Here is a 27,810-nt window from a genome sequence, read left to right on the forward strand (position 1 = left end):
ATTGCCCTGCGTTCATTGTGTCTGATAATATGTAACGCGACGGCCATCTTTGCGGACGCTGCGATTAATTTGCGATAGGTTCAAGTTCACGCTAATAGCGTTCGCGATTTGCACGCAATGTACGACCATCGCAAAGTACGTTTGTTTTATGAAACGGAATTTTAGCGTTACGTTTGGTTAACGTTCAAACGTACGCTAGCGATCGTTTTATGAAACGGCAGCCTGGTCGACAAAGGGTTCAACAAATAGTGTTATGATTTCGAAATACTATCTTGTCAGCTTTTTTCTGTGGTAAGTTGATTTCGTAACTTTATTACGTAACTTACAGTCATGCTAATGCAAATATTTGCTCAGACGGTACAGAGGTGGTGAAATGACCAAGAAACATTAAGCTACAAGTGTCTGCCTTGGAAAGGTGATCTTGTGAATAGCTTACCTAATTTTAGAGGGATATTAAATGACGAAGTTCGAAACGTTATGATAAATTTTGATGTATATATAATATTCCGGGCGGAGCTATTAGTTAAAAAGGCAATATATTTCTGAGAAACATCATGTTATAGGGTTGAAATAATTAGCAAGTTGAGTCAGACAGATAATATGAAATTTTGGTACAGCGGATTTTAAATTCTCTGGCTAAAAATATCTTAATGGGCTTACACAGTGTACACAAACGTTCATGCTATATATTACGTTCACCGTCAATAATAAATAAACTACAATATCCGACACCGATATATGACACGTGTGTGTACATAACTGAACTCGATATCAAAAGCAGTTATTCTAGATGTATAAAGATATACCGATAATGATGATATTTTAGTAAATGTTAATATGTAGAGTAGACATCATGCAAAAGGTTATAAAACTATGATCAGTGTGTATAATGGAGAACAAATACATGTAGTGAGTGCTTTTGTCTTTCTAGAGAACGTATATGGACCACTGTCACATTGCAAATGCTAAACCACTTATATCAATATAAACAATAATGCTTAAAATGAACGAAAAAACAGGTAATTGCATACAAATAATCTCAAGTGAAAAAAAGATTTTTGATTTGCATTTCATTCATCTTTTCTTTTATGTTTATAACCAGCAAATTTTAAAGTAAGGTAAAACATAAAATATTTTATTCGTTCTGATTTCTAATGGTAGACTTGTAATTTCTGTTTTTTTTTGTCGTTTTTTGTCTCCTTGAAACATTCCCGTATCATTTTCATTCTTTAGTTTGTAATTTAGAGATCATTGTAATCCAAAGACACGAATCTTAGTTATGGATCAGACCAAATTAATTTGAATGAAGATCAATACAATGTAGCAACACGCATTCAAGCTTCCTAATTACCACAAAGTAGGTTGCCGTCACAGTTTGAAAATAGTCAAGTAAGATGTGATAAAAGTAAATCAATAAGGTAACATGATGTCACAACTAGAACTGACTAACTTACAGAGAGGAAAAAAGTTCCTCAGTAGAATAAAATTTAATTTGCAAAATTCTTTAAGAATAACCTTCGAATTGAAAAATAAATATAGGGGATGTACGTCAGTGAAACTCAACTTAACAAAATAACTGACTAAACTACTTCTTCAGGTCATCACATGGTATTGTAGTAAACGTTAATTAGTTAGCAAACCTCCATGTTCTGGCAATTCAGGTGGTGTATTGGACGACAATGTGTCGTTTGGTTTATGTTGTAGGTTTCTTTTGCTTCCCGGGAATGATATCGTTTGTGCCTCGACTGGTACATCTTGACTGGATGGTGTTGTATCATCTAATTTAACATTTTTAATACTTAGTTTGTTTTCTTTCAAAAGAGATCTGCTAACGGTTATTTCTTCCAGGGAGAAATCTGAAATTAATATGTGCAATTAAGTTATACAACAGCATTAACTCTAGTCATGATATATTATTTGCATATTAATTTGTTTACAAGTGTAGCAAGTGGTGTATATTTGTATATATCAACTTATATCAAATAGTTATGATGTCATGTTAAATGCGTGCTTTTCATTTTATTTCGATGTTCTGAATGTTAATTCAGAACTGTCAATAATAGCTACAGTCGTATATCTACGGTCAATAAACTATATGTGTGTGCACATATACAATACACACAAACAATGTCAGATATATATTGATAAACCTTACTGTATTAGGCTCAACGAAAAAGAGCGACATTTGATAGTGTTTTTATACTGCAGCAGAAAATTGATCCAATTACATTTATGAATATTTAAATATCCATTTGCTACTTTGTTTAGCTATACAATAATATATAACATATTTACTCCAACTGTGTGTGTTTTCCATAACACTAGTTTATTATCAAACTTAGTGAATATATTTCATGTGCATTTGTGTTGAACTAGTTAGACTTCTAAACTGATGAAAGAATATTGACCGTTTCTTGATTTTCAGACAACCAGTTTGGACGAAAGCAAAATAAACCGATGTGTCATTACCGTTTACTTGCACATGTTGAATATCAAGATGTATGATTATATCTATCAATTACTGAATTTTAATTTATGTTTTCAAATCCAATATACAAAAGATGTCCAACCGTTACAGTGTTAAATAGACAAACGTTAAGAATGTTAGGTTTATTCAAAACTAAAATAAGTTACCAGTAATCGTATATTATGGTTTTATCTTAGTAAATGGTGTGATTTCCCGTTTCAATAAGAATACTACAGGCAAAGCAAATCTCCCTGAGGACATGTGAAAGAACGAAGTTACATTTCGCCATAACAAAAATACCTGATTAGTACTTTACCAGCTACACATAAAGTACGTTCCTTGATATGCACAACGTAACTACAGACATGGGCATGTCGAACAAGTTGTCACATTAAAGACACATAACCGTTGAAAATCAAAATAAAAGAATGAAATAAAAAATGTCGACAAAACAGAAACAGTTGTGTTGATTCTGAAAGGTATAGGAACATTGAACAATAAAACAGTATATTCATCAACGATATTGGTGCCTTTGTCTACAATTTTTATATAGACAAGATCTATGGCGAAGTAGTCAGTTTAGAGAAAGTGTTTCTATCAAACAAAGGAATATGTATTTGCAGAGGATGGGGCATTGATGCACCAGTAGAAAGGAAGGTACACTTTGTATTTTTATGTACGATTATGTATTGCTTACTTTGTGTTTGGACATCGGTAATCATCTGTACCCTTGTTTTATGTTATTCGACACTAAAGTTTTAATTATTTGCTTTTAAGAAAACAAGCCCAACAATTATAACATGCATATATAAGTCTTGTTATTCCTTCTACATGTTCGTAAAAACTATCTTGTCATTTGTCATATATTCAGAAGTATACAAAAAAAATGTTTTTGCAAAAGACAGCAATGAAAGAATATATATCATTCTTGAAAGATTTTGAATAATGTAGTATACTGACTAATTACGTATCATCACGGCCATCTTACACGATACCCACTATATAGTTTTTTTTCAAGTTATAGTCTTGAACTGATGCGTTACTTCAATATTATCAGACAAGATTCAATATTTATTTTCCTAGCATTTGTATTGTAAGTTAGAATTTTACCTTGATGTCCACCAAGCCATTCCTTTGATTCACGGTCCATAAATGAAAGACCATTGTATAATTCTATCCCATCGGTTGAAATTCTTAATCTGGTAGGCTGTTTTCCGACAAGATATCTGGCTAAAGTTGTCTTCCCAGTGCCCTGTTCGCCAGCAAGCATAAGTCTTGACTCATAGTGAGAATAGCTTTCTTCTTTCAATAAACTAGAGAAAACATGGGCTGATTTCTTATCAAATTTGTTAACTTCAGCAGGAAGACCTGAATTGCATTATAAAAATGGTATTTTTAAAAAAATATGCATATATTAATCCTTACATACAAGACAGTTAGACTTGTTTTGTTTGGGTGTGGTTAAGCAAGTAAAATAGACACAAATGTATTCATATCTTTATCTATCAATGTACAGTACGCTTATTTGTTCCCTCTTGCACCTAAAGGTCGTTTAACGAAATTGCACGTATTGTGTATTGCATTATCAGCAATCTTAAATTAATCTATCAGATTATATAAAAATTGTCTGATATTTCTCTGCTTTATTTTCTTTATGTTATTTATCGTTCAGTTATTGGTGTTACACATGCCTTAACATGTACATTTAATGCAGGACTACAGGAAGTGCTTTTCAATTTAAAATCAAACGAAGAAAAATACTAGTACTTGGACAGATATATTTAAAAGAAACAATGTGATATTCGCAGGCAGGTTAATGCAGTTTAAAAAAAAATAGCAATGATTTTCGGTGTTTGCATCGCAATCTAAATCTGACGTCATTTTCCTAACTAATCGACACGTGATTGGCTAGAACGTTTCGTCGACGTCAAATTTGAGCTTGTCACCAACAGCTAATCGGGTACCTTGTTATGATAGAAGTCAGTGTCTTCAGTTCGACAAAAAACACGTTAATATAGATGTGGGCTGTTTATATTTTGAGGTACGTTAGTTTTAAATTATTTTAGACTTCTTCCGAGGATCTTGGATATTCATTTCATTCACGATTATTGAATGTAGTCTGAAGAGAAAGCTGCATGTTTACTTAAAAAATGTGGTTATTTACAAGTTTCGCTGTCAGCATGATGTGGGCAGTCTGTTGAAACTTCCTTTGAATTAATTTTTCACGTTAACACTATTTTACTTGCTTATAAACAATCCAATATTTATTAGCTATTGACTTTATAAAAATAGTTTCACGTCGACAGTTTGCAGACTGACCAGGGATGCATGCGGGTCAAATGTTTAAATTTGGGATCTCAGTGGTCAGAAACCATGATCAACCATGCAACGTAAGCAGTAGAATTTGTTAAAATGTCCGAACAACATGCCGGCTGAGGCCCGCCACCTTTCACCTATGCCTTTATCACCCCCCCCCCTTAATTAGTCTCGTATGCAAACACCTTAACATTTTCTTTTAATATCTATTAGGTATATTTGTACCTGAATCTTAAAATCGATCGCATGTTAAATCATTCCTTATTCCAATTTATAACATATTGTAGAATTAAAACAAAGAATTATTCAAAATATATGCATGCATGACTCTGTGCATCATACTTATGCCTCAGTCTGTATTTAGTAAAATTGTGTAAGCATTCACATGAGATGTTATATGTGAGAAATATTATTTATTATCATGGCCATAATTTATTAACAACTATAAGTTTTCATTTATGGTTTTAAATTTGATGCTAAGTCATTATAGTATTATTTTTAAATCATCCCTTTTAGTGTACATTTGAATTTTTTGTCTTTATTAATTGTTTGTCTTATCTTTTTTTTTATATATAGACATAAGATTAAATTAAATATGTACTTTTAATATTGATTAACTATAATAATGTGTATCTGAAGTATATATGTGTGTTTGTGTAAATCTTTTCAAAGTTTGACACACTTGTTATAAAACAATTTACATCAACAGATCAATCTTAATTGTGTAATTATTGTAACTTCTTTTGCAGATTGATTTACAACTGGCACTAATAAGTTGACTGTTAATGCATAAAGAGTGTAGTTTCTATGATATGAGGTCTACACAATTAAATGTAAGTATTAATTGTATTATAATGAATGATTCCCTTCAGTTCTATATTTTATATACCATTTTCTATAATCTTTATCTGTTTTGCTCATTATTCTCTATTCTTTGTATTTTAACACACCATCATTCTCTTTTATTATCAGTGCTTTCTTAATCTTTAATGTCTCAGCCTTTAAATTTTGAACTTTTGCCCATAGGGATTATTACATGATTGGTGTATCTATTCTGTAAACACCATCCAGACCCTCAGTTTATGTGAATATATAAAAGTTATTTAGTCACACTCACCCAATCTTGATTAAGTCATATTGATTATTAATAACAAATTGGCAAAGCAATGTGATGGGTAAATATCAATTAAAGTACGTTGTACTTACAAACTTTATTGTACTTTTACAGACAATTCATCAATTAAACTTTGTGTCAAATTTTCTTTTAATTCAATAATGATTAAGGAATACACAAATGTGACAATTTTGACTGAAGTTTTCTATTTGTATCATAATTTGAATACCAATTACTTTTAAATATGGAACGCCATGACTGTCTTCTGATGTTGATTGTTGAAGATGTTCGGTGCTTTATGCATTATGTTCAGTAGTATGTATATTATGTTCAGTAGATATCTTATTATGTTCAGTAGTTATTACATTATGTTCAGTAGTTATTACATTATGTTTAGTAGTTTTTACATAATATTCGGTGCTTTGGTTATTATGTTCAGTAGTTTCATTATTATATGCAGTGGTATTTAAATTATGTTCGGTACTTCTGACGTTATATTCAGTACATTTTTCATTATGTTCAGTACTTTCGACATTATGTTCAGTAGATTCAATATTATTTGCAGTACATAATGTAATACCTTCAGTAGTCCCGCTTTCTTTATATTCAGTAGATTATTCATTATGTTCAGTAAAAGCAGCTGTATTATATTTGGTTCGTTCAACTTTATGTTCAGTGGTTTTATCATTATGATGATGTAGTAAAAGTCGGGAAGTCAATAACGGAAATTGTCGGAAAAAAACGAAGGCGGATATTTTTGACGGACGTTTTATTCATGAACACCTTTACGTGATTGAATTAAAATGGAAGAAATGGAAGCAGTTTTAAATCGGTGTGGTTTACGTTCCCAAGTTGGCATTTTTCACAAGAAAAAAATAACTCCTGACTCAATTTGTAAGTTGTCGCTACACGATTTCGCATATTTAGGTATGACTGACAGGAGAAAAATAATGGAATTAAGAATAGCTTGTGTTCATTTCAGCAGCAATATTTTGACTGAGTAATAACAAGTTTTTCATTCCCAAAGAAGCTCTGGAATCCCTGCTTGAAATCGATTTAACTGTTTAAAAAATATTCCCTGCGGACTACCCCCCTTTTTTTGGTGCTCTCTATTTTCAACCCTCGAATTAAGCTTTCCAGTCTAATAAAAATTAAAACCTTGCTTTCTAACCAATCTGTTCATGCACCGGACCGGCAACTTTCTTTATTTAAAGGGAAAATTCACGATTTTTTACTTATGGTTTAAATATGTTCATTATGACATAATATATATATTCACAAAGTTTTATCGCTATATGTGCAGTAATAAAGGAGAAATTCAATAATTAATGAAAAAATATCAACTACTTCCTGTAGGTCGTGACGTTTTCTCCTGATTTTTGCATGCCGGGATTTAAAATACAATCATTAAAAGTCTTGGTTTTTAATCATATTTTAACGTAATCGTAAGCGCGCCGATGACTTATGCTTTATCTAATAACCATCCGATAATAAGAAGATAAAACGCACAGACGTTCAATTGTACTCATTCGTGAGATAAATTATCTATGTTAAACGTATATATTCGAATTATTTTTGTAGACAACACAAAAAGTTATAAATTTATTTTTAATAAATGCATTTTCCGACTGATAAGGTGAACAAATTAAAGTACAATAATCTGTAAAGACAATATGTTGGTGTACTATTATTGACCTTTTCCTATCTCTGCTATGGCTAGGTTTATACGATGTGTGTATTCACGGTTCTGTGGCAATACTCGTAGATGGCTTGTTGAAAGGTAAATTGTTATTTGCACTTCGGTATTTAACCACGCCTCTAGGGCACACCTTGCCAGGTGTGACTGTCTATTCGGATCAGTGGTAGCATTTAATACACACATTAAAAATACATATTCAAGTTGGTGACAAATAAAAATTGGTCGCCGTGGAATTATTTAATTATATTTGGTGCTATTATTTATTTGAATTCAAATAAGTTAATTTACTAAGAAATACACAATTTTCGGTTAAAGACGGGAAACTTAATTCATATGTCAGAATGAAATGATATACAAGTCTTGTCCTTGATTTATGTCTCATAAAAAAGGGGGACTTAGAAATTAGAAATAGCTTTACTAAATCATTTTTATTTGTCTTTATTAGGCGAAAAAATGTACGAGAACACTTACATTTAGACTTTTGAAAGCCATGTATTAATTAATATATGAAACTATCTGAAGATAACTCTACCGAAGCGGAATATAATATGTACGAATAAATAAAAAAATATTTTTGTAATGGAATCGAAAAATTACGAATAGATATTCTTTTCAAGTGTGATAAACGTCAACCAAATTTATTCATAATGGGGAACGTCCTTATTAAAATCTGAGACAACTATAATAATCGTCGTCTCCCAACGTATATATATACTTAAATAACTATTTGATCAACGATGTTTAAAATTAAAAGACAACGAATTTAATGTTATCTTTCCCTATTTTTGAATGTTATTATAAGTCTGTTCAACTTGCAAGAATACCCCTAAAGCGGACAAATATCCGACAAGCAGTTTATTCTTTAAATTGCTGTCATTGAATATCAAGAAAGAAAATAAATCCCGAAATTGATACTCAGTAGTTTTCCTAGAAAATATTCACATTCCTTGGGGATTATTAGTGTACGTCCAGTTGCATATATTTTACATGAATGTTGGAACAATTGTGATGATGACGAATTTCGTCCTTTATTCGAGAACAATTTAATTGATATATAAATCTGTGAGTTTACTATGTTCTTAACTTCGATGAACCAAAGCAAGTTATAAATTGACCTGTATTTAAATCAAATTGTTTCTTTTTTTTTTCTTCTTCTTCTTTTGGTATACAATAGTCTATCGAATTCGTTGATTACATACTGTTGGCATACGCCGACTAGTCTATTTACAAAACTTTTACCACAATTTACACAAAATGTATGTTTCTTTCTTATGTTCAATGTATACATGTATACATATTTTAAATTGCGCTACTGACTATAGTTCCGTAACTTTCTACCAGGCGTATGTATACACGAATCGTCGACAAGTGCGCACATTTTTTTAGATCAATAATTCTGGTATGTTCCAATCTGTCCTAAACTATTGACAACGAGTATATATTACATTTTCCCAAATTAACCCTTGGAAAAATATGTAAATAGATTTGTATTTCTTCAATTATTTTTTTTTGTATTATTTTTTTTTTATAAATAATATTCTTTACACCAGAAATGTTATTTATAAACAAGCGTATGAGTTCAGTAATGACTAGTATATTATATCACTTTCGGACACGCAAGACAAAAATGTATATTATACATGCACCTGATAGTTCAAAATGGAAAGTTATAAGTAACGGTCGTGTACACTGATCAATACCTACAGAAGTGAAACGATGCATGAACTTGCAAGCCCGCCGGACAGGAAATCGATTGAATACCTGGACGTGTCACCTTACACCCCTTCCAATACCTTTGGGAGTAATACTTTTAGCCATGCTGGTGATCAGATAAGGGAAGATCCGAATTTATTTAAATAAAGTTTATTACTTGAAAGAATTATGAACGAATTAGATTTTCGAAAACAATTTCCACGGAACACTTATTTATCATTTTATGATTTGAACTTTGACTTTTTAACTAATTACAATATTATCAGTTTAAAAATAACAGACTATATGGTTATTTAAAAATATAAGACCATTTTCCGTATCAAGTTAGTCAGTCAGATAAAACAACCGTACGATTGACAAGATATCGACACGCAATTACGACTACATCGTTTACTGTAGTTTTGTTCCTTTGTGGTTTATTGACATATCGGGATTTTTCATCGGAGAAGGTGACAAGATGGCGGAGAGTAGAGAACTGATACTCAAAATTTAAAATCGATGGTGATCTCTTATTTAGCGGAATAAAACTTTAATATCTATAAATTTGAGCATTTTTATACAGAATGGACATAATATCAATTTTTGATTTTTTTGCGAAGTTTCCCTTTAATACGAAAATCTAAAGTGCCGTTATACACATGCATGTTGTTTGCTTTGAATATACGCCCGCAAAGAAAGAAATAGCCCAAGTCCGAAGGCAAAAATAAGAAAAAGAAAGTTTATGGCAAAGGGTGCCGGGGTAAATCTCTGTTTTCAAAATATACATGAAATATTTGCCATTGCCCCTTTTTTGTTCTATGAATTCTAATCCTGAGTTTTCTATCTGTTACATGCCAAGAAATCCGAGCAAAAAATTCCGGTCGACCTCCTACGGCACCCATTAGTATTTAAAGATTTGATTTCATTCAACAAATTAATTTAGGACCTCCATGTACGTGTCAGTTAGAACACAGCTATATACCGAATGGTCAATAGTAATCTTCCATGTAATTTGCTCTATGTGATGTTTGCAGAATTTCAACGGAGGTAATTTCTTGGCATGATCAATTGTGTGTTTACCCTCCCCTTTTCTCCTTTGATATAAAGCGTTCCAATGAATAACAAAATAAAAAGAGACAATTACGCAAGAGACTTCTATTTTTTTTTACCGGTTAAAGGTGATTGGTGCTTTGCGGCTCCTCATTTCTTACCCATGAAAACTTAAAATCTTTTGTTTTGCCCTCTAAATTTAAGCCAATTAAGAAAAATTATCCCCTTCTACAGTAATCCGAAAAAATTAAAGGCGACAATAAAAATACATGTAAATCTTGTAAATAATCAAAATGTTTCAGTGCATTTGGTTTTGGTTTGTTCTTCAAAATACCACTTAAGGCCAGTGCTTGCCTGAATAAGAGAAGCTTGCTAGTGAAGACGTGCCCTTACTCTAAGATCGATTATGAATAATAAGAATTCATGAACCTCAAGAAATCTGACGTACCCATAATTGACAATCCTGACACGAAATTATCAATTAACATTTATCCGTTTCAGATCCGTTCATCATCCATTTTATCCGTTAAACCACAAGCAAATGCCGTCAAAGGGCAGTGTCTGGACTGAATAAAAGCTGCTTGATTGTGAAGACGTGCCCAGGCCCTTACTCTAAGATCGATTATGAATAATAACAATTCATGAATCTTAAGAAAGGCTAATTGGCATTTCAGAAGCGAAATTTTCAATTGGCATTTATCCGTTTAAGATCGGTTCATCATCCGTTTAATCCGTTATACGTCCGGTAGAAGTCCGTTTCACATTCGTTCAACATCCATTTTATCCGTTAGACGTCCGTTAGAAGTCCGTTGGTGAATATATCTGCCAGACCTCAAACGGATGTATAACGGACACGTTACGAATACAAAACGGAAGTGAAACGGACGAGTACCGTACAAAAACAGACGCCTACCGGACGTTCTACGGACATTTCATCCAATGGACGTCAGTTCAAAGTTTTGAACATGCTCAAAATTTTCCACCAGACAGAACGGACGTCGACGGATTAAACGTACGCTAAACTGACATGCAACGGATATGGACGGACGTCTAACAGATAAGAAGAAGTTATTTTTCCTGGTGAAAAATGCCAGCTTGGAAACGTAAACCACACCGATTTAAAACTGCTTCCATTTCTTTCATTTTCATTTAATCATGTAAAGGTGTTCATGAATTAAACGTCCGTCAAAAATATCCGCGTTCGTTTTTTTCCGACAATTTCCGTTATGGACTTCCCGACTTTTACTACATCATCATAATGATACAACCACTTTTACTACATCATCATAATGATACAACCACTGAACATAAAGTTGAACGAACCGAATATAATACAGATGCTTTTACTGAACATAATGAATAATCTACTGAATATAAAGAAAGCGGGACTGCTGAAGGTATTACATGATGTACTGCAAATAATATTGAATCTACTGAACATAATGTCGAAAGTACTGAACATAATGAAAAATGTACTGAATATAACGTCAGAAGTACCGAACATAATCAAAATACCACTGCATATAATAATGAAACTACTGAACATAATAACTAAAGCACCGAATATAATGTAAAAACTACTAAACATAATGTAATAACTACTGAACATAATGTAATAACTACTGAACATAATAAGATATCTACTGAACATAATATACATACTACTGAACATAATGCATAAAGCACCAAACATATTAAACAATCAACATCAGAAGACAGTCATGGCGTTCCATATTTAAATGCCATTAATGGTTTACATATTTTTTTCAGTACATGCATGAAGATGACTTGGAGACAATGGTGTCATACATGTTAGTTTTAACTATAATAGCCTAACTGAAATTTGAAAAAAAGTTATCAGAGGAAAAGAGTGACCACTTCTTTCTTATGAAGATCAACACACACAAGGAAATTATCAGACAATTTGTAACCAGATATGGGGGCAGTATTAGATATATACATAAAAAGAAAGTGAAATCAATATTTTTTTAGATAAAAGCTTGATGATATATAACAAAAATATTAAAACAGTGCTGAATATGAAAACCCCATGCCATGTCACATGTAACTTTTGGGATGCAGAGATTTTCAGTATTACAATAAAAGGAAGGATTTGATTACTGTTAAAATTGACTCTGGAACATTCAAGACAAAGAAATAAAGAAATAAAAACATGAGAGGAAATGACTGTGCACTTTTTTTTGAAGGATCAACACACAAAAGGAAATATTCATATCATTATGCATCATGTGCAGTAGTTGAAATAATTTTGGATATATACATAAAGCTGTGAACTAAGTGATAATTATAATTCAAACATCATATGTGGTACCTGCATGTACTTAACTGGTATATATATTGTAATTCACAACATGTTACATGGATATATAGGAATATTCTTTGCATACATGTGAAATAAAAAAAGACAAGTATAGGAATAAAGAATTATCTAGTACAGCATTATCATATGAAAACCAGCAGGATGATACATGTCTATGTCTATACATTTATTATGGATCGTGGAAACCTACAAGGAAGTATTGTATGCATTGTTATAAGGATTATTAGTTGAAATTCAATGTGACATATATGCAATGCCTTTTGTTTTAATTTTGAGAAAACTATTTGAAATGAATGAAGAATTATAAGTTTCTTTGACATTGAAACCTTTGAAATAGTCATATTTGTATGTAATAGGCAGATAATACTCATACTGAACTCAAGGCTTTCACATGCATACAACTTTATTGAATAAACAAATAGATTTATCTCAAGGAAATATCTTTTTTTAATGTTTTTTTTCTATAATAATTTACTGTTTTGTACTGGAAAAAGTGCAATGAATGAATGATGCACGTTCAAAAAATGAACATAGCTCTAGCAATTATTGCTTATAGCTAATATAGTTTTAAAAAAGACCCATTCACACATGTGATATGAAAGTAACTGATCCTTATAATTCAGTGAATTAATTAAAAATGTTTTTAAATAAAAAAACATTGAAAAAACTTTAATAGGGCTGAATAGATAAATATTTTTCATAAAACATGAGTGTTTTCCCTATCAGGAGAATCATTTTGTTTTAGAAATACTGTTATGCCGTTCGCCATCACGTTATTTCACTATGCTAAATCTTGGTAATCTAAAAGTCGTAAAGACCCTGATATTCAAATTTAAGGAAGGAAGCAAGATAATATTATTTGCAATCAGCAGATATGACACACATATGTTTAGAAATGAACATGATTTGGTTACGAAAACCCTCACAAAGTATAACGTCAGAGTATCCCCCCCCCCTTTTTTTTTCTCTCCGTAGGCATGGTGATTCTTTAAAGATTCATGAACAACTCAAGTATGAAAATGTGAAAAAAAAAACATTATTTAACATCTTTAATGTGTTTATCTCTAGCCAGAAACTATCAAAATGTCGATTCTTTCTTTCCCTGCATTTTTTCACCGAAAAGGGGAATATTCGATCTGAATCAATTCAGTGTTTAAATGTCGCCGAGTAAGGACTTGAATATCATTCATCTATAAAGATCGCATTGGCACACCCCGTTAACATTTATTGATCTCTTTAAAACTTGGTATATTTATTCTTGAAAAGCTCATGAATACGAAGATTGCTGTTTCTTGTTTTTAAAATGAATATAACATATCTAAAATTGGCAAAATAGTTGACTTTTGGTGGGGCAACGGTTGGATTGTATGTCATTTCTGTTATTTTTTATTATAAAAGGGCACATTTAAAGAATGAAACAGCTGTTACGGGAAAGATAACATATTTGTCAACCAAATACAACTTTATTTTTATTCATTTGTCTAGTTCTATGGGGTGTGCCAGGCTCTTGAAGTTGGACGTTCACACGCCATCTTTGAATGCTGCCCGTTACCATGGCAACCAGGTGGAGGGTTCTGAGACACCAGAAATTAAAACTTTGGACAATATTAGGGATGATAAAAATAAGTTCTGGGTATGATAGTTTCTAAACAAAAATTCTAAATAATTTCAAATTTCATTGATTTTTATATGAAAATATAGCCGATTTACTCTCGAACAGCATTAACCTACCTGCGTTTATAGAATCTTAATTTTCATCTTACGTTTGCATGCAGTGAATAGATGCAAGAATAGCAACATTGATAATCGCAGGAACTCCATGTGTTTTCTTTTTTTAGAACGATGAGTTCAGAAGACGAGAAGGACCATTGATACACATTTGTGGATTGTATAAACTTATACAATTTGAATATAAATTTGGGAAATGAAATTCGAGCATCACTGACTAGTTTTAAGTCATACAAACGTCATAATAAACATGTAAGAATAATCGTCAAAAGAATGTTTATGATTTTTTTCTATTCAACATTTGTGTTTTTTCTCCCGAGCTTGGGAATAAGCTTCAGGAGGTTTGATCCTCTAATCGAAACAACATGAACAATAAGCATTTTGAAAGAGAATTGTGGAATACAAATGCAGTAACAAAGCCGACAAAAAAATGAATGATTTGTGACCTTGTTGGGTTTTTGTTGGTAAGAAATCAAATCAAAAATTATCGGGCAAATTTTTGTTGTTGAGATTTTTCATAATTTGACATTTTGTTTAAAAAAACTGTGAAAAAAATAACAAGGACTTTATTTGATTTACAAAAATGACTTTTTGAACTGTATGTTATAAGATTGTGAAATGAACATTAGTTGAAAATTGTCCTACACACTATATTAATAAACTAGAGAATTCCAAAAATATCTAACAAAAAGTCAGCGAGAGCAGCAAAAATTTCAAAAACATTGATACAAAAAAAAAATCTCTCATTTCGTCATGGTGTGTTACCAAAGTAATCCATGATTTTTGTTATGATTTTATTATCTGAGCTCTGAACTTTAAAACCATTATTTATATAATTTCAAATCACTACGTTAAGGATGAAGTAATGACCTCATTTTGTTTTAGTTTGCCAGCCTTAAAAAGGATAATTTCATTAAGTTAAGATTTACTCTTCGTCATAGAACCGCATGTTTATGAATTTATGAAAACGCTTCATTGAAAATGAACGCCTGTTTTGATCTGTGCTGATATTTAAATGAATACAATGTACTTGTTTTAATGTTTATAACAATTCATTAGATTGAAAAGGAAAATAGCATTGGTATGTTATCCTTGAAAGGAACGTGACGACGTGCATGGCTTATGTCTTTTTTTAAAAATGATCTTTTAGCACGTCACAAAATATAGATTTGGTTTATATGATTATTCTATTTACTCTAATATTTTTATCTGGATTCACCATAAAAGCTGAAATCAGATAGTTATATAGTTTTTGTCAATGTTAACAGCTTTCACGATTTGCGGGACATAGTATAGTTTTTTTGACACATCTGTTATAAGTTACAACGTTCGATATTACGGTTTCATATTTCGTTAAAAAAAACAAACAGGGCTAGCTTTTTCTAATTTGCAACACGTCGATCAGCTTGTTTAATAATGATAAGAAATGAGCATTAAAATGTTATATTTAATAATTTGTTTTCCATTTAAAATTTTTATTTAATAATTACTTGGAATCTTCGAAAAAGGTTGTAATTAAACTCTAGAAAATCATGCATGATTGTTTATCTATTTGTTATTACCAGAGAACAAATGTTCAACACAAATAAGTGAAATGATGTTTTTTTTTTTCATTTGTCAAAATAAAATGGTTTAAATCAACATAATTATATTAATAAAAGTTTTCCACATTCTTGCAGATTTGTTTTTGTATTGCTGTGAAGCAGAATTTATCCAAGGGCTTGTACAGAAATGAGAAAAAGAAATTAGCCAAGTCTTTTAATTTCACCTTTTGGTATATTGATGATGTACTAAATGATAATAGATTCAGTGATAACTTACATTTAATATATCCAAGTGAACTTGAAATTAAAGATACTACCGACACAGATAAATCTGCTTCATATTAAGACCTTTTCTCTCGAAATGACTACTGATGGTAGGTTAAATACCAAAATTTATGACAACGCGATGATTTTAATTTTCCTATAGTCAACTTTCCATTTCTGTGTTGCAACATCCCAGCGGAAGCAGCAAATGGAGTTAATGTGTCTCAATTGAAACTGTTCTCTAGAGCTAATTCAAAGTACGTTGCTTTTGTTGAACGAGGAATACTGCTTTCTAAAATGTTGCCAAGACAGGGCTATGAATCAATCAAATTAAATTCATCACTCAAAACAAATTACGGTCGCCATCATGAGCTAATTTTTCATTAGTATGACAGAAATAATATCCAATTTTCTTCCTCAATCATAACAACCTTCCATCGTTACCGAAGTGAATAAAAAAATAACACGACGGGTGCCGTATACGGTGCAGGAAATGCCAACGCTTCTCGGCACCTGATTTCCCGCCCGGTTTTTAGTGGAGTACGTGTTGTTTCTTATTTTATATTTATAACTGTTGACGTAAATGTATTTTGCTTTTGTGACTCTTTGTTTACTCCTTGGTTTTTATTGTTATTGTTGGGATGTGAACATTTTTCAAATACCCTTATGGTTGACTCTAGTATCACTATAAAATTATCAGCTTAGGGTCAGAACTTTAGTATGATATGATATTAACTACCCTTTATTTATTTGTCCGTTGATAAATTTGGTATGAAGAACCACAGTTTTATTTTCCTGATTTGTTCACACTGGTAAACTGTATGTCATTTAAAGGTTCATTACGTAAAATCGAATTCAACGTTTTCAACAATTTTTCTAGCAGCAAGGGAATTTGACTTTAAAAAAAAAGGGGGAATATATTTTTTTTTTATACAGAATCAAGAGTTTTCCCAAACATCATAGTGATTATTGGGAAAAAAAATTAATTACCAGCATAAAAAAAAAACAGGAATAAAACGCTCACCCCACCCCTCTTTTTATTAAGGTAAGTGGTTGCTCCTTTATGAAAACAATTTTAATGATTTGCATTAGTTTAAAGATACTAAAGATGTCTCGATTACGCATAAAAAATCGTAGGCTGCAGCAGCGTGCTTACAGACGAAGAAAAAGGATTGATATATAAGGGTTCACTACATTTCCATCTTTTCAAAAGGTATTTCTCCAAGGAGTATTTGGCAAAGAGAGGTGGTAATGATTTTTTTATTGTATTTTTTAAGTGTAATTTAACAGATCTCAGATACTGTTAGCCTTTTATAGCTGACTATGCGGTATGGGCTTTGCTCATTGTTGAATACCGTACGGTGACCTATAGTTGTTAATTTCTGTGTGATTTTGGTCTCTTGTGGAGAGTTGTCTCATTGGCAATCATACCATATCTTCTTTTTCATATAGACAAACAATAAATTTAACTCACACTTTTTTAGTAAGAGGTAATGCTTTTATCATTGTTTATGAGTGAATCGTTGTTCAAGTAAAGACCAGTGGCAAATATTTCTGTGTACGTCAAGTCGATTTGAGAAGACGTTTTCAAATGAATTTTGCAATCGGCAATGATGCTGCTTTGAGTCTTGATAAGGGGTTTCAATATGTAATTAAGCCACGTCAAATGTTTTTTACACGAAAAAATATATCAAGTTTAGACAAATATTTCTGTAAAGAACTTTATTAATATTTTTTTATAAATATCAATTTTATTCAAAGATCGTTTCTTTCTTAACTATACACGGTAAAAAGTATGTCATTGATGCCTAGTTTTGTGTACACTTAGCCTACACAAGGCCTACATTGACTATCGATTGTGTGTTGACAAAACATGACTTAAACTACATGTAAACATTGAGTTTTATCAATAGGAACGCAATTGTGTTTAGTTTACTTGTGATTTACACGAAAACAACACCGAGTTTAGTTCAATGTGAACACGGCCTATTATGGTTAAGTTAAGTAATATTCAAGTAAACAGTTTGATTTATTTTTCTAACAAAATATGTTCTTTTACCTGAATAATCAGCTTGACTTAACAACCTATACGATTCATGGAGTTACAAATGTATAATACTCACCAGGTAAAATCGAATTTCCATATTCCTAAAAAAGAAAATTCAGGCATAAGCATTTGAGTTTAGTTTATCAATAGTTAAGAGTTGCATGTGACTTATAGCTAACATCTATTTTAGGATACTGGTCTCACTGGCAATTATACTACCTCCTGTTTTGCTGTTGTATATGACACACAAATCTTCCTTTGACATAGATATGGTCAATATTCCTAATGCAACTTAACTAAGAAACACAAAGAAGGATGTAACTAAATAATCTCTGTATAGCGATATTAGACATATTTCAATCTTTAACACGTGACTCGCCTTCACGATTGGTTGTAATCAAAAGAGCAGGGGACCATAGAACATAGATGTACACATTAGTGAGCTATTACATGTTTTGTGCGAAAAGGAGGAATATTTACTTCGAAAAGCCGCACAATAATGTTTTTTTCGGATTTTGTTGCTAAAAAATGAAAAAAAAACTAATCTCAATCAGTACCCCGAACATTTAACCTCACTCATGAAAATGTCTCAGCTTCGAAATGAGTCATCATACGTATCCAAGTTTCCAATATGAGCAGAAGAGTTGAGAGAAATATTACCATTATCATCTACATGAAATATTTGCGCTATATACCCAACTTATTAACTTTTTTTTAGAAATTGACACACTGATTTATGGGTGAATGCATCTTGTACAAAAGAGCAGATTATATAAACGAAGGTAACTTGTATTCTCATGCAATTATTTTGTATAAATGGCTCTGATTGGATGACAGTTAGCGTTAATTTCTCTATCTCCTTGTCTGTAACTAAGAAAGCCGACCTTTTGAATTGCTGAATGTATTGACAAGTAATTTCTACAATAATAAACCAAACAACTCACATGTTGCAACTAAAACTATTCTTTTTATTAAATTTTGTTACATTCTAAAGCGGCACAGAAGCCAAAAAAAAAAACGCCCGGTAATTATGTTTTACACAGGAAGCATACCTATGACGTCACTTAGCGTAGGGACCAAAAAAGATAACATCTTTTTGCTGAATTTTCTTTAATGAAGATTTTAAATCTACGCGTCGCCAGGTAAACTAAGTAAAACTACCAATGAACGTCCTTAAAGCTTCAAATACAATACAGTTATCTCTTACTTTTACAAACCCCTAGTTAACACTGATAGCTCTACATGAATATCAGTAAGTGGCAATATTTTTCATAGAATCTGTATATTTGCACAATTTCTAAATCAAATGAATAAATTAGCACATGCAACCTTGTTGAATGCTTTAAAAGAGGGACGAAAGATACCAAAGGGACAGTCAAACTTCATAAATCGGAAACAAAGTGACAACATCATGTCTAAAAATGAAAAAGACAAACATACAAACAATAGTACACATGACACAACATAGAAAACTAAAGAATAAACAACACGAACCCCACCCAAAACTAGGGGGTCTCAGGTACTCCGGAAGGGTAAGCAGATCCTGCTCTACATGTGAAAACAGTCGTGTTGCTTATGTGATAACAAATCCGGTAAATAGTCTAATTCGGTAGGTCACATTCATTAGAGGGAAGGGGATTGTAGTTAGACGTAATGAACATATCCGATATAATTTGTGAAACGGTCATTCCACAACGGTCAACCAACTCGTGATGGCGTCCGTAAATTTTACGAAGGGGTGATTTCAACCTCACCATTTGGAACTCTTGGTTTAAAAGCTTCCTTGTGTTCAGCAACCCTCTAACAAGAAAATCATGATAGGAAATGCATTCTCGGGGAATATCGTATCAATTGGGAGATACATACCCCGTATGCAGGTTCTGCTGGAATGTTGCCACTTAAAAATGGAAAGATCACAATTAGAAAGCTGAAATCATCTCTTCTGTCGTATTTGTCAATTTCTAGATGTAAGTCAAGATATGAGGCCGACTTAACTGTATCTGTAGTATCCATTATTTCTAATTCGATGTGATAGACGCGTTCCACATAGTCACCAAATTTTGAATTATTTAGTGAAAGAACATCATCTATATAGCGGTAAGTAGAGTTAAAGGATATCGCTAACTTCTTATCTTTCTTCCTATGAAGTTCCTGTATGAAGTCACCCTCATAATAATAAAGAAACAAGTCGGCAAGTAGAGGGGTACAATTTGTTCCCATTGGAATGCCGACAATCTGTTGAAAAACACGTCCTCCGGACGTAACAAATATGTTGTCAATCAAGAAATCAAGAATCTTGATAATATCAGTTTCATAGATTTTTTTCAGAGTGATCCTTTACAAAGTAGGATTTATCCCTCCCTAAGACGAGATACTTGTATCTACGTTGGCCATTCTTTTTTTATGAAGCAAAGCAATACCAACTCTTTCAATTTGTCTTTTACTTTGGAATGTGGAAAACTTGTGTAAAGAGCAGAAAAGTCAAATGTTCTAATACTATTACAAGATGAAAGAGAGTTAGATTGTATGTACTCTAAAAGGTCTTTGGAATTTTTAAGTATCCACATCTGATTCACGCCACCTATAATAGGCGGTTTCACACTAACTTTGAAGCCCGTATTTGATTGCTGATAAAAATAGATAATAATTTAGAGAGAAGTTTCGTGGAGCACTGGGAAGACCCAGCAATATACCGTTGTTTATAAGGACACTAATGTAGTTTAGGTATCCAATACAGTGATGGAAGATCCAGTTCTTCATCTTTGTTTGAAATTCGAAAGGAAATTGTAGAACAGACCTATGATTATCCAGGATTTCCTCTTTGGCAAGTGTCGTGAGGGTATATGTATATGTTGAATTTCCAAGTGAATTGTCAATACCTACTTCGTTTATCAAGCAGTTATTATAATGAGTTTTACACACCACAAAAAACGATGTTGTTTGGGGCTTTATCTGCGGGTACAACAACATATTTGTCATGAAGGTAGGATAAGTGTTTTGCAACATTTGGGTCTTTAAAGATTGACGTAGCATGGGCATTGATATACCCTCTCTGTTTCGTAATTCTGATTTTATCAACGACCTCACTGCTTTAATCAATTCGGAAAGAGTGTATACGTCTTCTTCTCGCCCTTAGCCCATTGCCTGGCATAATCCCCGACTGAATCCATAAAAATTTTAAAATTGTATTTCCAATGGATGGATTTTAGCTCACGATATTTCGGACCTTTCGATAACACATTTCGCAAGTGCAATCAGGAGGTTTAGACTTGAAATCATCAATATCGAGATCCTGCAAAACATGTTTGTAACTGAAAAGTTTAGTTGCAATAGGTTTGGTATAGGTATAAGAATTGATTGGTACAGACTGGTCTTTGAAATAAGGAGATATTTTCGATTGAACTAATTTATGATGAAGGATATTGCCTAAGTAGACGCCATCGAGACCTTTGTTGGCAGAGGAAAGATTAAGGAAAGATCTTTTCTCTTGATCATCTTTTCCAATGCGGACTGGCTTGAAAAGTCTGTGACTTGCAATATCCGAAATTATAGCTTCAAGTTTGTATTGGTTTGAATGAGAGTTTGTAACAGTGGATTCAAAACATAAATTGAACAGAGAATGAAGTTTTGAAAGGGGTAATGTACAAAGTTTCGTGCGAATGTGATGAATAACTAACGGCTTTTGTATAAATGGCACCAAGTCATTAATAGGGACATCATGCAGCGAAGGTGATGTATACTAGTAATTACGATGACCATGACTGCGTCTACGTCGAGGAGTCGAGTTGAAAATATTCATCACATTCACCAAGTTACATGAAGGACTAGATATAATACCTATCAGTTTTGTTATTGCAACCATAACATGCAGCAGTTCCCAATTGTCTAATCCAGTAGTCATCTTTTTGTCTTGAAAGGTTAGGATTGTTAAAGCAATGGTATATCTTTTCGATAATGCGAACTGTCATAGAAACGATGGAACGATCGGGCTGATTGAAATGCTGGTATAGAATGTCGTTAGCATTGGGGTTAATGTCTGATCTATGACCGCACATACATTTCTTTAGCCTTTCTTACGTTTCACCGACTTAACAGTGTCTACACTTCCACATTGTTATCCGAATAAATAAACATAACAAAACAAGTATCAATATAAAAATATTAAAATGTTGGTATGAATGCGAATGAAAGCTCCTTATGCCTCATTGTGCTGAAACATCTTTATTTTTCTTAAGGCGTGCAATATATAATCACAAATAAATAAATATATACAAAATAAATCAATCCAGAGAAGATAACTCAAGAGATGTTGAACAATTCAGAACTATTTATTACAATATTGTCCTCAAACTTGAGATCACAAAGGTAGTTCGTCATCAAAGAAACTATATATAGGGATATCGGCCATATTCATTTTTTAATTTATTTTTAATGATCGACTGAGCAGTGAGTAATGCATTTGTGCTGATTTGGAGAGCAGAGAAACATTGATTAAAAACGTAACAACTTTGGAGTAATTGAATATATACAAAGAACTAGATTTTTAAAGTCTTTATATGATAAACAAAATGATTATTTACTTCAAGAAGGCGCATTGCTATAGGCTTTTAGGGCTTTTATGAAACACAGTCGTAAGGGTTTCACGGCACCCAATGCCTCGCCTACTTTTCCTGTTAATCACACACTCAACAATAACGAAGAAAACCTTCATTGAACAATTTTCCTTTCGATACTATCTTTTGATTGTAAGAAGTTTCTGTTTGATAAAAAAAAGGGATATTTTATGAATCTTTTAAATGTTCTTAAAAATTTAACTGCAGACTGTATGAAATGTGAAATGGAAGGAAAACTAAGTCTATTTATCAGAAAAATACGGACAAAATGGATTTTTTTTTTACAAAATTTACTTCTAGATACTATCTAATGATCAAAACCAACGCTGCTGTCCAAGTTTGGTACACATCCAGGATAGTGTAAGAAAATTATTGAAATTTCAAAAACTTTAACCACAGAGTAAATGTAATGTTTTTTGCAGAAAAAATAAGGCCATTTATAGGTAAAATACGAAAAAAATGGATTTTTTTTTACAAAATTTACTTCTGGATACTATCTTATGATCATAAACAAGTTTCTGTCCCATGTTCGGTACAAATCCAGGATAGTTAAAGAAAGTTATTAAAATCTAAAAAAAATTAAACGAAGAGTAAATGTTATGATTCCAGGCAGAGAAACTGACTCCATTTATAAGTGAATTACAGAAAAAATGGAATTCTATTTTTACAAAATTTATTTCTGGATACTATCTTATGATTATAAACAAGATTCTGTCCAAGTTTGGTACACATCCAGGATTGTTTCCCCCTGTTTTAGTTTGTTACCCCGATTTTGTTTTTTGTCCATTGATTTACGAGTTTTGAAGAGCGGTATACTACTGTTGCCTTTATTTAAGAAAGTTATTTAAATGTTAAAAACTTTAACCACAGAGTGAATATTGATGGACGCCACCACCACAGCCGAGAACGACGACGACGACTCCGACGGAATGTAGGATCGCTATGTCCCGCTTTATCGACTCAAGTCGAAGGCTCGACAAAAATGAGTCTCACTTCGTATCCCGAGGAAGAGTATATTCTGTAACCCACATAATAGCACTGTTCACTGTGTATTTTTAAACTAAAATAGTTTGAATAAATTAATTGCGTTTTATTGCTTAAACATAATTTCAAAAGTAAAACGAGAAAAAGTGTTCGGCTTATAACAAATTTTAATTTATTGTTGATGTTAGCTAAAAATGTTACTTAATTGTACCATATAATACTGTTGCAATACCAACTTGTGAAGTAGTACCACTTAGTGATACCATATGTGTATCATTCTCAAGGATACAATTTTAAAAACCGTTAGTTATCTAAATAAAATGTAAAGCTGCCTCAAAATAATATAATATACACTAGTCTGATGTAGAAAATATATTTCGTCATTTGTTTTTTAATTTTATTTCTTGATTTTGTATATGGTTCAACCACTCCCTCTTTGAAATTTTTACAGAACAGCAAAGAGTATTGAAATTAAGGAATATTTCGGAAAACATGCCGGAAAAAAAAATTGTTGGCGAGAGGTGGCCCCATTGTACATTTTTCATAGATTTTTCAAAAAGGCAAAAACGTAATTCACCCACATTTAAGACATAACATATACACCAAAAAAACGCAATTATTGTACATCTTTTACAGCTGAAACAATTATACATTTTCAAATACTACCAATATTGTTGCAATTTAAAAAAATCAGAATGTTATGAGTCATTAAACAAACTATTTTTACAAAATATCTAAAAGTGTCTCAGCTTTGAAATTAGCAATCATATATATCCAAGTTTGAAATATGAATAGAAGAATTGAAAAATTGCTGCCATAACCGCCTATCTGCAATGAATTGCGCTTATGTACCTAATTGTTTTATGGCGTAATGTAACTGATCTTGGTTGTATATGTGTTTAGTAAATATATAGTTAATAAAGAATACATATGTATCATTTACCTTTAGTATCTTTATTATGTCTGGGTGTCTTCGGACCACGTCTATTGGCTTTTCACCCTGACATAAAAATATATTATTTGGTCAGTAAAATATAACAGAAAATCGATAGCTGATCAATGTCTACTTTATTTTCAAAATAAGAAGATATAACTGATATGCATTCGGGAAAAAAATCTCTTCATATTTAATCTTGTAATGTATCAGTCAATGTGTTTGTGCAGATACATTTTAGTTTAACAATTTAAGCTAAACCACTTTCTGTTACGGAATAGTTTGTTTTTTAATGTTTAAATAGAGTGTCTTTAAGATCGAAATACGAAGATGAGTTATATATTGCCTTCCGTAATGCACCAAAATCAAATTCAGAAAATTTAGAGTTATGTTTACCTGTGGCCAAGTGCGGATGGATATCTAGAGTAGACAAAAAATGGTAGATAGAATTGACATGGTCATATATAACACCTGTTGTGATTGGATATAACTTTCCCACCATTAACACTCGAGGGGCCCTGGGTTGTGGCAGGGTTCCTAGATATCAACTCGATATTCCGGATGTAATGACGTCGATCCAATCAAATTTGAATCTAAACATATTCAGAGTAGGGGCCTTGTACTTCCAGTAATCTAGAGACCTTACTCCTCAAAATTATTTACCGTTCATATGGAAGTCTAGTCAGAACTCGAGTTCCATCCTAACTTGGCCTGCAGTAATTACATGTGATCCTTGGAATATAACATCTTTATTGTGTCGATTAATTCTAGTATTTCACAACAATGATTAAACAGCAAACCAATTATTTGTCAATACTACATGTTGATTACCTGGCTTGTGGTATAATAAATAGAAAAAAATACCACAAAGTATACATGGAACTTTTGAAACAATTAATACCTCAGTATCATACAAAAATAAACTTATAAATAAAGGCAACAGTAGTATACGCTGTTCGAAATTCATAAATCGATTGAGAAAGAAAAATCCGGGTTACAAACTAAAACTGAGGGAAACACATTAAATATAAGAGAAGAACTACGACACAATATAAACACAACACTAAAAGGCAACGCACACAGAAACGAACTATAATATAACAATAGCCATTTTCCTGACTTGGTACGGGACATATTGAGAAAAATGGTGAGTTGAACCTGGTTTTGCGGCTAGCCAAACCTCCGGCTTAAAATGGCAATGTTAAACATAAACAAGGAAGATCCTCTCTCAAACTTTCCTTCATTACGATATTAGGAATATGAAGATCCAATGATATGGTTATAACCCTTGCAGGCTTAGATGACGCACAAACAATAAGAATTTTCATTTCATCTACACAGAAGAATGGTTGTTGTTATGCTATTTTTGTTGAAAGGATATATTATTGGAATCAAAAAAGGACATAGTCGATAACGTTTGACGTAGCATTGCAAAGTGAATTCTATAATATCGAAATTAAACTAAAACATCATTTTAGTAGTATATATAACAAAGACACATTTTCACTCGTACTTACTTTATTGTTTAGTATATTAGGATCACAAAATTTGTTTAGCAAACATCTGACAATTTCACGGTTTCTTACTCTGGAAGCAATATGTAGCGCAGTATCTCCATCCTTAAAAACAAAGACAAAATATATGCTAAATAGTATTGTTGCAATAAAATCATATGCCTTCTGTGTGTACATCTTTTATGTTTGTCTAACACCAACTGAGATGTTAAAGAATAAACAAATTATGAAATCTAAGAAATAAAATGAAAGGTATTTTTTAAATAGTTATGTTAGTAATAATATTCATTTCACTTCTTTTGTCATATTTTCTTTTGACAAATTTCAAATTGTTTGATTTGTTTGATTTGGGTTTTTTTGTTTGTCTTTATTCCGCGTCGCTCTTTACAGCTTCCCTAAACGCGTAAAAGAAACATATCTTCTCATTTAGCTCGTGTTCATTTCTAATTTCGTAATCAAAATTAAAAAAAAATAATCAAACTTTCAAAAAGCGAAATCATTAAAACTGTGCGGTATGTTTAAAGAAAGATTTAAAGATCTAAATATTTTTAAAATAAGTTAAGAATATGAAAATGTTAAAGTCATATGAAACCTCAAATTAAAAAAAAACATATGCATATGCTTTTTTTTATAACCAAATAGATAGTTGTCATTATTTTACTTATGCACATATACTTTTTTTCTGAAGCAAAATTCTTTAATTTGTCCACTTTTAGAAGAAGTTTACCTTTTTTTAATTGCTTGCTTCCAGGAAGCAATTCGCAGACACATTTTCCGTATTCAAAGTGACCTTAGCGTGACCCACTCGTAAAAATCGCAATACGCATGGATCTGTCATTTAAAAAAACTGTTATCTAATTGTACATATTATACACGTGCTCAATAGCCTAGCTTCTTTGTTTATTGTTTACTATAAGATGATAATCAGTAAATTACGGCTTCAAAACACGACAATTAGTGAGCGGCCATATTTTCAATTCATAACAAACACAGAGAAATTTGGATAATATTGCGTAAAATAATGATAGAATCGTGAACAGAAGACTAAATTTATGATATATACATCCATTGGTTCAAGAATTAGATAAACTTTATTATTCACCAGTCACTCGTTCTATACGACTTTAATCATTTGCTGAACTTAAAAAAAAAATGGAATGTTCATATTTAAAACTTTGAAATTTTTTTATTTTTTAGTTTGAAAATTAAGAGTTTTCGAGAATGTATGTTAATACTCGATCACACTTTGCCTTTTACATCTAGGTTCAACCCGAATTAGTGAATTTGGGTTAGATTGAGATAGAGTAAACGCTTTTTTAAAAGAGGCCAAAGGAGTATACCACAGTTCAAAAGCGATAAATCAATAGAAAGAAAACAAATCCGGGAAACAAGTTCAAAGCACACCAACTATAAGACAGAAACAACAGAACAACACAAACACTGAACCCTAACTTCACATCCATGGCAAATCCGAATTAGAATTATCCCTCATCTAAGGTGGAA

General features: G+C 31.9%; 2 protein-coding genes across 2 annotated transcripts in view; both read right to left on the reverse strand.

Annotated features, from left to right (window-relative positions):
- The window catches only part of LOC139486028 (uncharacterized), a 308,560-nt gene that overhangs the window by 27,583 nt on the left and 253,167 nt on the right, over positions 1-27,810 (reverse strand). The window lies entirely within an intron of this gene.
- On the reverse strand, positions 1,482-26,410 carry LOC139486031 (uncharacterized). The gene is made up of 5 exons (XM_071270720.1): positions 26,311-26,410; positions 24,803-24,859; positions 18,339-18,363; positions 3,578-3,835; positions 1,482-1,856 (listed from the first exon to the last, which is right to left on the reverse strand). The coding sequence occupies exons 4-5, from the start codon at positions 3,735-3,737 to the stop codon at positions 1,624-1,626; spliced, it is 393 nt and encodes a 130-aa protein (XP_071126821.1). The 5' UTR covers positions 3,738-3,835; positions 18,339-18,363; positions 24,803-24,859; positions 26,311-26,410; the 3' UTR covers positions 1,482-1,623.

This window comes from Mytilus edulis, chromosome 8 (assembly GCF_963676685.1).
Source record: "Mytilus edulis chromosome 8, xbMytEdul2.2, whole genome shotgun sequence".
In the NCBI taxonomy this organism is placed as follows: Eukaryota; Metazoa; Mollusca; class Bivalvia; order Mytilida; family Mytilidae; genus Mytilus; species Mytilus edulis.